Source organism: Miscanthus floridulus, chromosome 14 (genome assembly GCF_019320115.1).
Source record: "Miscanthus floridulus cultivar M001 chromosome 14, ASM1932011v1, whole genome shotgun sequence".
Taxonomy (NCBI): Eukaryota; Viridiplantae; Streptophyta; class Magnoliopsida; order Poales; family Poaceae; genus Miscanthus; species Miscanthus floridulus.
This window is the reverse complement of record NC_089593.1, coordinates 61,969,079-61,981,063: the sequence shown is the minus strand read 5'-3', so window position 1 is coordinate 61,981,063 and position 11,985 is coordinate 61,969,079. Positions and strand designations below refer to the sequence as shown.

General features: G+C 40.3%; 1 protein-coding gene and 1 long non-coding RNA gene across 2 annotated transcripts; one reads left to right on the top strand and one right to left on the bottom strand.

The window, feature by feature from the left end:
• Positions 1–537: 537 nt before the first annotated feature.
• Positions 538–4,405, bottom strand: LOC136505925 (prefoldin subunit 3-like). The gene is made up of 3 exons (XM_066501047.1): positions 4,237–4,405; positions 1,381–1,438; positions 538–811 (listed from the first exon to the last, which is right to left on the bottom strand). The coding sequence occupies exons 1-3, from the start codon at positions 4,386–4,388 to the stop codon at positions 722–724; spliced, it is 300 nt and encodes a 99-aa protein (XP_066357144.1). The 5' UTR covers positions 4,389–4,405; the 3' UTR covers positions 538–721.
• A 4,029-nt stretch (positions 4,406–8,434) lies between these two features.
• LOC136505960 (uncharacterized) lies at positions 8,435–9,787 on the top strand. Its single transcript, XR_010771364.1, has 3 exons — positions 8,435–8,515; positions 8,787–8,982; positions 9,385–9,787. It is a non-coding gene; the product is annotated as an uncharacterized lncRNA (long non-coding RNA).
• The last annotated feature ends 2,198 nt before the right edge of the window (positions 9,788–11,985 follow it).

Below are 11,985 nucleotides of genomic sequence, written 5' to 3'. Positions count from 1 at the left end.
TTTCTCAAGTTTGGTCCAAACTAGAATCCATCATGATTTTAGCTTAAAAGAAGCTATTGAGAAGCCTACAGCTTAATTTCCTGCAAATGTGCACTATGTGCAGAGGCGGAACCAGCGATTTTGATTAAGGGGGGCCGAACAAATATGATGACACCTCTAAGTATGATAAATATACACATAAGTGTATGTTTCAAGAACTTTTCAAGTGTTTTTGCATGTGCAGTTAGTATTCATAACGAAAAATCATAATCTTGTGATTGAAAAATTTTAAGCCCCCCCCCCCCCCCCCCCCCCGGTTCCACCAGTGACTATGTGTAGACAATAGGCAAGTTTAAATGGCACTGCAGATGAAACAATTTGACATGTATGTAATGCAAGCATATGAAACCCCTGGTGCAGTACCTTTTCCAATCATAAAATTCCTTGGGTTGGGTGCTTTACTGAGAATTCAATGTTTCATGTACTTTTCATGCTTAAATCTTTATACAACATTTAGTTATTAACCAATAAGAGTTGCAGAAAGTACACAATAAACAAGTAGAGTAAAATTTGAGATATAGAGGATCTAAAGTTTCTAGGTAGCAGAACACAAGGTAAAGGAACCAATGGACCATGTAAAGCGTCAAAACTGAACATTTTATAGGCCTAAGTGCTAGAGTACAGCCCCAACAATAGTGCCATCATCATGATAGAAGACGAAAAGAAAGTAGATAACTCGATTCTAGGAAATTGTACAAACCTCACCCAAATCCTTTTTAGCTTGTAATGTTGCAACAATATCCAAGCACTTCTCTATATCAGGAATCTTTGCCTGGCAACAGAATAGAGGCTACTATGTTACATCTGATTGCTAACATAAGTAAAACTTATCACAGTGATTAACTGTTAGTCTGTTCCATGAAAAGCAATTGTATTTTCTACCACTAATCCAATACTCCATTCTAAAACGTAGCTTAGTTTTGTCCTAGATAAAAGTTTTCTAACATTGACCAAGTTTGTAGAAAATACACCAACATGTAGAACATCAAGTAAGTTTAATTAAATCCAAGATGAAATATGTATTGATAGTGCATTTATTTGATACTCCTTGTCCAGTTTTGTTCGTTGCCTAAGGTCCAGAAAAGTTTCCAAGTATGATCAGTGAACAGCTGTGCTAAGGAATACCAGGGCTTGTGTCGGATCATGAAGAAATTATGAACTTCTGGGAGCTATCACCTATCGCTAAGAGGTTCATGATGAAAGCCTTAGATGTAAAACCAAATCTTCACACTTTCACCCATACACTTGTACTTTTAGGCAACTCTAAGTCTACTAATCATGTGAATATCATAGAACAAACAAGCAAACCCATAAAAATCTTAAGGAAAATAATATGAGCACCTGAAGATCCCTTTGTTGTGCTAGAAGCTTCATCTCCACTATTTTGTACTGCTGCAACCTAAGCAAAATGGAAAACACATGTTATGTTTCTCCTCAAAATAAGCACGACAGATGAAAATTTGAACATTCACAGAGAAAGACTATTTAGCCACAATCTGACAGAAAGTCCTTTGAAAAGAAATTAGAATGAACTAATCTCAACCATGTCTCCCCTGATTGCATCGAAGGTTCCTCCGAATGAGCACACTAGCTCTAGTATTGTTAGTTTATTAGCTCTAAAAAAAATCTCAGGATCCCAAGGCCAACAGAAATCATTATTCGAGCACATTAGTACAATAGAGATTCAGATTCAAAATACTATGACGGTATGACCATTCTAAACCCTAAAATTGCTATGTAATTAACTCTTATTTTGATACACTGTACGCATGGCAAGGATTAGAAGCCAATCTCCCAAAATACAGAAGCTGATCCCTAGGCTACGTTTTCTTCCTCCACTATGCGGGTGACAATCTCCAGACTGCCAGAGCCACACAACAATATAAAGTTCAGTTCGACACAGGCACACATCAATTCTGTCATGTTTCATGCCTATTAATGGTCTTCCACTAGGAATGAAAACGATTGAAAACGGTAAGGAACTGTACTATAGTACGAAAAAAATGGTCGGTAAAGGATTTCCCATATTTATGAAATTAACTACTCCCTCCGCCCCAAAAAGAATGTAATTCTAGGTTTGGGACAAGTCAAACGTTTTTAAGTTTGACCAAGTTTATAGAAAATAATATCAATATTTATGTCTTCAGATAAGTTAACTGTAAAAATATATTTCATAATTAATCTAATAATACTTATTTGGCATCATAAATGTTTGTATTTTCTCGTATAGATTTGGTCAAAATTGAAAGTGTTTGACTCCTTGGGAAGTGAGAATTGCATTCTTTTTGGGACAGAGGGAGTAATAAGAAAACCAGTTATGCTAAAATAAGAAAATGACAAACTTTTTTGTTTGGTAAAAACAGAAACGGTCGAAAACGTTCTCATAATACGGAAAACAATATCAGAAGGTATGGGAATTTCCCATACTACTTTCAACCTTATCTTCCACTAAACAGTAGTAGCTACAAATACACAGTATGCATTCACACATTATGGAAAGCATATGATAATGACAGCGCTTCTCCTCATGCCCCAGCACTCAGTCTTGTCGGGTCTGGCATCAGACGATAGCCACAAGTTTAGCACCCAGACAATGGAATCAAAAAGGTATCACTGGATATATGGGCTGCTGTACTAGGCGAGGATATATAGCCTTGACACTTCCAAAGCACGTAACACCTTACACGAAGTTTTAATGGAAAAACATTCAAGCCCCCTGCGTCCTTTCCATCACATGTTGCATAAAAGAACAGCAAATGCCCGCAAGATCACAGAAACAGATGTCAGGACAGTTTTCACATAAAAACACTTGACAAGGTAGGAATAAACCAAAAGGGTGCCAATTCAGAATGGTATGATTAAATACCATGGATAGGACAGAAATTTAAATGTATTTGCAGGCAGAGTAAATTGACCAATAGCTAGGGACTAGTGGACATATGTTGCAGCTAGGGAAACCCACATTTCAGTGCAAACATGAAAAGTGTGATCACAAGCGTTCAACCAAATGGAACAAACTTTGCCTAATGATTGAACAGAAATAACCCTTCCTGGACAGCTCATAGAAGAGTTTGCATTTTAGCATTCAGTATTTCATTCATAACTAAGAAGAATATAAATATGCCCCATTTTACATGGACACTGCTTAAAGCTATTGCTATATAATAGGAAATCTTAATGACTAGAATTCTCTAAGTTTTAGAATGTCTTGTTTAAGAGACTAAGTATTTTTTATTGGAATTCAATTATGGAATAGCTTTCTGAACTTAATTAACTATTTGAATTGAATTTTACCAAAGATACAAAGGCAATGTCCACCTCAGAGTAAACAACAATACAATCAGAATTCCTCATTTTTAAGAAGAAATGTTGAATGGATGGAAAGGTAACGCTTTATGAAAGATGCAATACAAATAGGCCACTTCTCCCAGGTCAAGCACGATCCAAGGAGGCAATGAATGCTGAGCAAGCTATATAAACCCACAAGGCAGTAAGTTTACAAAAACAGAGTCGCAGGGAATAAATCTAGATTCCCGCCACAACCAGCTAGAATTTTCTTTTCTTTTTCTTATGTTCTGTGCAAATACAAGCACCAAATGCTCCTACTATCGAACTGCATGATCAGCAAGCATGGATAACCAAAACAAAAGGAGGGACCTTTGCAAGCCATAAATGGTATCCAAGTCGTGGACCAAGTACTAACCACAGCATATTCAGCAAACAGACAGTAGAACAAAAGCTACTCCAAAACCAGGATGCGGCAAATGGGTTGAAAGAAGTTGGAGACTCTGCGAAGGGGTATCGAGATTCACACTCGCAGGAATACGAGCGAAGGCCCATCAATCTATGAAATATGAAACCAGTAGAATGTCCAGACCCCCCGCAGAAACCCTGAACCAGTCCACTCGATTGCTCCCAGTTCGTAAGCTCAACTAACAAGCGGAGGTGGAGCGGGATCATCAACCACCACTGTCACAAGTCACAAACACGCAGCTGGGATCCGAACAAAGCAGCCGCATCTCCTCTCCAAAAGCTACCACGTCGGAGGTGCTCGCACAGTGGATCCAGGTCGTACCCGATACGACAGGCGCCAGCGGTACCAATACGCGATTCCCCGAATCAAGCGCGCGCGCTCCGGAGCCTAGCGAGATCCCTAAGCTACTACTGTACCCAAAGTTTTTGTGAGGTTTTGTTCACCTTTCCTGTAGGAAGGCGAGGGCGGAGTTGACGTCGAGCCCGGCCTGGCGGAGGTAGGCCTCGACGTCCTCGACGAAGGCCGCCGCCGGGATGCCCCGCCGCTCCGCCACCCCCTGCGGCGTCGACGCCGACGCCGACGCCGCCGCCGCCATGAGAAAGAGAGAGAGAGAGAGAGGGCCCAAGTGGAGATGGAGAGAAAGAGAGAGAGGAGAAGCAAGCAGGCAGAGTCAAAGCCCAAAGAGCGACAAGGTTTGAAGCACAAACAGGGTGGGTGACAGAAAAGGCCCACCAAACCCACGGGCTGGGAATGGTTGATGAGCTTCTCGCACCAAATGTCCTGGATGAAGCCCAAAGCAAGGTCCATCCCCTCCGTATTTTCTTCTTTGTTTGGTGGAAATAGGGAGCGCGCCCTCGAGCTGCAGATTCGTATGTGAGTTTTCGAAACAGACTTCATAGCCCGCAACACTCCCTTGCTTATGAAGTCCTCATTTACCCAACTTAACAATCTTTGTGGGTGTTGATGCGAAATACGATCAGCACATCTATAAGAAGTTAGATCGCTCAATATCTCGTACAATATTATTTATTTATTATTAACTAAATAATCAAAACTAAAACAATGGAATGGTTGGGGTCGTCGCTTCGCCTCCTGTGCGGAAAAAAAAAACTCACTACGTTGGCCTGTCGTACTGCTGTGCGCCAGCAGGTGGGCCTCCTCCCGCACACGCAATCACCGTGCAACTGTGGGCTCAGATCCACGCAGGGCCCCCAATCGCCGGTTGTCAGCACTGCGGTGCCCTCATCGCACGCAACGCGAGAAGCGAATCCTCGTTTAGTTTCACCGAATCGGGGACGGCAAATTTACTGTAGCGCAACGTAGTATTTTGTTTCTATTTAGTAATAATTATTTAATTATTAATTAATTAGGTTTAAAATATTTATCCTGTAAAGTACAACTAAATTGTATAATTAATTTTTAATTTTATCAACCTTCGGTACTCCCGCAAGTTTCTTTTTGCACAGTGGATTTGGGTGGAACTAAACACCCCCTTAAACGCGGACACACCAGCTCGCAGATCCGTTCGATTTCATCTCTGGCAGCAGCCCGCGGCCCGAGGAGTAGAGGCGGCGTGCGGCGTGCGGCCTGCCTGGCCATGGCAGGACGCCATGACGGGATGCGCCGCTGCAAGGAGAGCGACGGCGGGACGTCTTGGTTTATGGTGCTTCCTCCACTCTAGCCCCTGCGACGGGATCACGATGAGGTCGACGTTTCTACTACGGCCCGGGTCGCGCCGCGCTTCACTGGCCCCGTCATCTCTCGCATGGATTCTATGATTTGAGTCAGGGTTCTTGAGCCCCTCCACGAGTCGGCCGCCGAGAAGTGCGCCGTACGCAGCGAAATGCGTCTCAGGTAATCTATCCTTGTTGGATTCCCAATTGCAAACTAATGCCTTTTATTCAGAATACATGATCTGTTTTACCGTTCTTTCGATTCAGAGTATGCAGATATCTGGTTGTTTGATTCCATAATAGTACCTGCTTTATGCATTAGGTCTGTATAATCCGTTTCACTGTTGGAAATATACGTTTATATCTACCAGATGTAAACTTGAGATAAAAAAAAATGTAAACCAAAGCTACTGCTATGTAACAGATGGGCTGCTCGAGCTCGCGGATTGCGCCAGGGACTACGCGCAGGCAATCAGGGGCCTGCGGCAGTCGCTCGACGAACACCACAGCGAGGAGACGCTCAACAAGGCGGAGAGCGCGAGGAACAACCTAGAAGCGCAGGAGCGACTGCATCAGGCTGCTGACCACCACCGTGAGAGAAGTTTGCGTATTGCTCGATTTTAGCATTGTTTAATATGCAAATGGGAAATTGGTAAGTCTAATTTCTTTGAAAAACTATTAACAATTACTTGGTTTTGTTTTGATTCTTGCAAAATTAGCATGCCTTCTTTGTATACTTTAATTTGATCTGTACTCCTTGGTGCAACAAATGGAGAACTGTACCTTGAGTCCTTGACTCTCAAGGTGCTTAAAAACTGTGAACAGGCTACATGGGGACATTCACTTGGATGTTTCATTTTATTCTTAACTATAGAAATATATAGTATTGTCTTTTGATTGTTTTGATGTGTACGTACAAAATGATGCCGTAGCGGTAGCACAGGCAAACTACTATTTCATTGGTTTATAAGTTTATGTTTTTTATTAGTTGATTTATTTTTTAGTTTTATGATTTATTTTTTTAGACGACACCGTTGCGTTAGCCGAGTCGGACGAGGCACTGTGGGAGAGCTGCTGGGTGCAGGGTGGGCGGGCCGCCGTGCCGTGTGGCGTGCGCCGGCGTCTACCGCTGCTGGAGGGCCGCCTTGAAGGAGATCGTGGGCGGCCCAGAGGCGTCCGGGAAACTCACCTTCCCCATCTCTCTCAAGCAGGTTAATTTGGTTCCCCCCACGAAGGGCCCGAGGTGAGCGGCGCGGCGGAGTTCGCTCCGGTGCTCGTCGCCGCCCACGGCCCACCCCACACGGCACCTCCGTCGTCGTCGCCATCGGGCCCGAGCTCCGTGTGTTCGATCTCAAGTTTGGATATTGGAAGACCATCTTCGCTTCTATGGCTGCTTCCTAATTAAACATGGACCTCTTATGTTGAAAGGGCTCATGTTTGATTACACGATTGGTAGAGTTTGGTGGAGGAGGTGGTAGTCCGTTGTTGAACTGAATCTATCTTCTTATCGTTAGATGTATTCTCTTATAAATTAGTTTCGTGTGGGGATGAATGGGGAATTTTCTTCAAGAGAACGATGAAATTCTTGCAAGTCTGTGTAAATTGTTACTAACTAAATTGTCAGGTCCTAGGTGCTTAATTTTATATTGCATAATCCTGAATTCACATGTTCCAGTAAGAAGTGGAGCGCGTTTCTTTGCATTCCACTTGGTGGAATGTGCAAATAAGCGCGTGTTTAGTTGAATCCTAAATTTTCAAAAAAGTGCTACAGTACCTATCACATTGAATCTTGCGATACATGCATGGAGCATTAAATGTAGACGAAAAAAAACTAATTGCACAGTTTGGTTGGAAATTGCGAGACGAACGTTTTGAACCTAATTAGTCCATGATTGAACACTAATTTCCAAATAAAAACGAAAGTGCTATAGTAGCACAAAATCCAAACTTCACGCAACTGAACACGCACTAAGTATCTACTCTGTTCCTCCAAGGTTGGTCATCCAGTTTCAGGCCGTTCTCATTCAGAAACTATAAGACCTATTTGCTTGGAAAAAGTCTACTTCACCCCCACACCTTTCATACTTGGTCTACTTCACCCCCTCAACTATGAAACCGTCTGTTTTACCCCCTCAACTTTCTAAAACCGTCTATTTTACCCCCTGGGCGGTTTTTCAGCGGCGTATTTGCTACAGTAACGGTGGTTTGCTACAGTGTCGGCAGTTTTGAATTCCCTTTTTTTTTATTTATTTTCGGTGAATTTTTGAAAAATCATAGTAAACCATAGAAAAATTATAAAATAAAAAATCTAATTTTATTGGACTCCACATGAGTAGATCTACACAATGAATATATAATACAGTATGCTTTAGTACAAATTTTTTTTGTAGCTTTAGATTAATTGGAAAATCCAATTTTGTGGTGAAATTAATTAGAATTTATCTATAACTAAGTTATACATAGTCCAATGAGTACGAAATTTTTACTATAGTTCAAGCATACAATAATTAGCGTAGCATAAAAATTTCACCATAATTGGACCATAGAAGCTGCAGCTATGAATTATTCCAATTAATTTCACCACAAAATTGGATTTTCCAATTAATCTAAAGCTACAAAAAAATTTGTACTAAAGCATACTGTATTATATATTCATTGTGTAGATCTACTCATGTGGAGTCCAATAAAATTAGATTTTTCATTTTATGATTTTTCAAAAATTCACCGAAAATAAATAAAAAGAAGGGAAATTCAAAATTGGCGACACTGCAGCAAACCAACGTTACTGTAGCAAACCCTCTGTTACTGTAGCAAAACGGCCGGTGAAAAACCGCCCAGGGGTTAAAATAGACGGTTTTGGAAAGTTGAGGGGGTAAAACAGACGGTTTCATAGTTGAGGGGGTGAAGTAGACCAAGTATGAAAGGTGAGGGGGTGAAGTAGACTTTTTCCTATTTGCTTCAGTGTGGATGGAGCTTTGTTTGCATCTACTGTTGACGATAAACTTGTGAAGATATGGAAGACTGACTCATGGCGTTGCATCCAGACTATGTAAGTGCCACACTTTGCTCTTCTTTTCTAAATTCTCATTGTCGATAACATAATTAATTGGCACCAAAACAATGGGGATTCAAGTTTGCAGTATCCATAGTCTTGGAATCTGTTCCATTGCATTATTGCAATAGACATTATTTAACTGAAAAAAGCTCTATTCAACATTTTTTATGTTAATTCTGTTATAGAATTTCATTATATAGTTAAGTACATCAAATTTCACACTTTGGAGATTTGAGAATGTAATTTGAATAAGAATTTGTTGCAGTGTTTTCAATTGCAGAACTTTGGAGAAGAGGGTCAGTGCAGTTGCTATTAGCAACGATGACCTGTATGTAACTTTTGCAGATAAATTTGGTGTTGTTTGGTTAGTCATTTTGCGGGAAGACGGTGCAGAGCAGGTTTCAGTTCATAACAAACCTGGGTCAATTCTTGGTCACTATTGTAGTACCTTCACTAGCATGGTATGGACAAATTGTGAAATTCTATATTGCCAGTGCTATGTATTTGTACCTCCTATGAATAAATATCAATAAATTATTGCAGCGCCATCAATAGGCTTGCTAAAATTGCCCTAAATCATGGTTAATTAAACTTCACTAGCATGCTGTTTTGTTGAACGAGCCTTTCAGTAGCCATGCAAAGATAGCTGGACTTGTCAGTGTGTGTGTCAGATTTATTTGATGCTTTCGACAAACGGACAGAGCATCTCATGTGGTGTCTGGTTTAAATATTGAATTCCAATATTGAATTGTAACTTTGATCCTATTGCAGTGTTATCTAAATTAGAGTGGTCTAAAATTTTCTAGATAGTACCTATTATCTAAATTATTAAATACTGAATTTTCACTTTGATCCTATTGCAGTGTCTGTTTGGAACCCTCCCTGCTGCTTTTCCGTTCGATTGATGCACTGCTTTTTCGTTCAATTGAGAGTGATCCACATCTGAAGTATGGTCGTGGTAAAAAAATAGCATTGACTTACAACTGCTTATATGTGGTGATTTGCTTGGAATGATGCAGCCAAGCTCATATTAGAATTCAGATTATGGAGCTTCCTGTCAGCATTCTTAGTGGTTGAGTCGTGAACTTGCAGTCGATTGTAGACAAGTGGTTTCAAATTTTTTTATGCTTTCCGAATCTGAGATTGTGACTTGGTAGTCGCATTATCATTTGGTCGGTGCATACAAATTTGTTAGAGATTTGGAATGAAAAACCAAAAAAATCTTGTCTAATGGAGTCAGTGAGAGGAGCACGCTAAGGCGGTGGTGCAGCGACTACACATTCACCGTGAGGTGCGTGTGGCACTGGTCAGGGCCAAAACAAATAGAAGAACATGTATCCACGTTGTAATTGTCTAAACAACACATTATTACTGACTAACTTTCCTTACAACTGGAACTGAACTATATTTTCATTCTTTTTCACTTATATAGTCTTTTTGTGATATTGTAGTGTCATCCTGCGTCTTCATGCTTAAAACATTTGATTTAGGACAACCTCAAAACGCCAGTTATTCGGAGGCCGGAGTATGCCTTTTAGTTATTTGATTTGTTTGGTTATGTGCTATTATAGCGTTAGCACGGGCATTCCTCTCCTTTCTCCTCACCCTCGCCTGAGCTGAGCTTGCGCACGACGCACGCGGATGCACATGTGCCCCTGCCGTCCCTCCGCAAAAGCACAGCGCAGCGCCGCCGTCGCCGCCGCCGGTGGTTCCCTCTGTTTCTCCCGCTCCAAGGCGCGATCAAGTGGGAGAAGCCCTAACTCGAGCTCTGCACACCAGCTCAGGCCCTCGCCCTGACTTGATCGCTAGCTGCTGCCACCACGTGAGCCAACCCCATTCTCTTCCCTTCCTGCTGTGCAAAACCAAGCACCCAACCCTAACTGATATGGTGATTATTTTTCTTCGCAGTTAACTGATATGGGACAGCTAACATGTTTGCAGTTTCTATTGCCATGGCTACACGTTCGAAAATATATGCTTTATGATTGACTCTAGACCTGTTGAAAAGTGGTGACACACCAGTGCTGGTGAATGTGCATATTCCTGGATGGAACGAGGATATCTTCAAATGAAAATTCACCCGTGAAAAAAACATTACAGATGACAGAGATGGGTAACTAACTCACACTACGTAAAAAAGATTTGCAGGGGCGGGTGAAGACCGTTTGTAGGGGCGGTTGCCCCAGCCGCCTATGCAAGGGTCTCTACAAATCATGTATTTGTAGCCCCTACAAATCGATTTGTAGGGGCGGTTGGATATTAAGCCGCCCCTACAAATCAATTTCCAGAAATCACGAAAAAAGGGCAAAAAAATAGCAATTTTTTTAATCTGAGGAGGACCCCACCAGCAGCCACACACCCCACTCTATGACTGTAGCATTTTTAAAAGATTTTTGCACACTTTGCGTTGGCTGGCATTCAAACCCGTGACCTCTCCCTCGCGCGCCATCTCCTCTACCACTACACCTCATGTTCACTTGTGTCTACAATACATTTTGGTTCCCCATATATTATATAAAACAAAGCATAAATTGATTGTTTTAGGCCCTAAACTAATTCAAATAAAAAAGTTGTCAACTACAAAGTTTTATAACTTTTCGAGATCTACAACTTTTATTTTGGTAGTTTCTCCATCCGAGGTTCCTTATAAAATTTGAATTTTAAATTTGAGAAATTCAAACGTAGTTTTCCATGACAAGATGATTTCAAATGAGAAAGTTATCAACTATAAAGTTCCATAACTTTTCATGATCTACAACTTTCATTTTTACTATTTGTCCATCCAAGGTCGTTTAAAAAATTCAAATTTCAAATTTTTAGAAATTCAAACATAGTTTTTCTTAACAAGATGATTTTAAATCAAAAAGTTGTCAACTACAAAGTTTTATAACTTTTCGAGATCTGCAAGTTTTATTTTGGTTGTTTCTCTATCCGAGGTCATTTATAAAATTTGAATTTTAAATTTTAGAAATTCAAACGTAATTTTCCTTGACAAGATGATTTCAAATTAAAAAGTTGTCAACTACAGAGTTTCATAATTTTTCAAGATCTACAACTTCTATTTTGATCATTTATTCATCCGACATAGTGGTAGTAACATTGTTCACAAATGTTACATACCCCTCTTATTGTTTATGAAACTATAAAAGAGATATGTAAATTTTGTGAACAATGTTATTACCACTTTATCGGATGAAGAAATGACCAAAATAAAACTTGTAGATCTTGATAAGTTCTGCAACTTCTATGTTCATGATTTTTTTATCTGAAATCAATTAGTGTTCCAAAATAACGTTTGAAGTTCTTATTTTTTGAAATTCAAAATTCAAATAGATAAAACACAGTCACATGAAAAGATGGATAAAATAATAGTGGTAAGAACACAATAAATTGATAGGGCATGATTTTAGAAATTTTTAGAAAAAAATCATCAAATTTGAAGTTAGTACGAGGGAGAAAGACTA

Coding starts and splice junctions, on each gene's coding strand:
- LOC136505925 (XM_066501047.1), bottom strand. CDS start 4,388: ATGGCGGCGGCGGCGTCGGCGTCGGCGTCGACGCCGCAGGGGGTGGCG. Junction 1,439..4,236: donor CTCGCCTTCCTACAGGAAAG/GTGAACAAAACC, acceptor CATTTTGCTTAG/GTTGCAGCAGTACAAAATAG. Junction 812..1,380: donor CACAACAAAGGGATCTTCAG/GTGCTCATATTA, acceptor TTCTGTTGCCAG/GCAAAGATTCCTGATATAGA.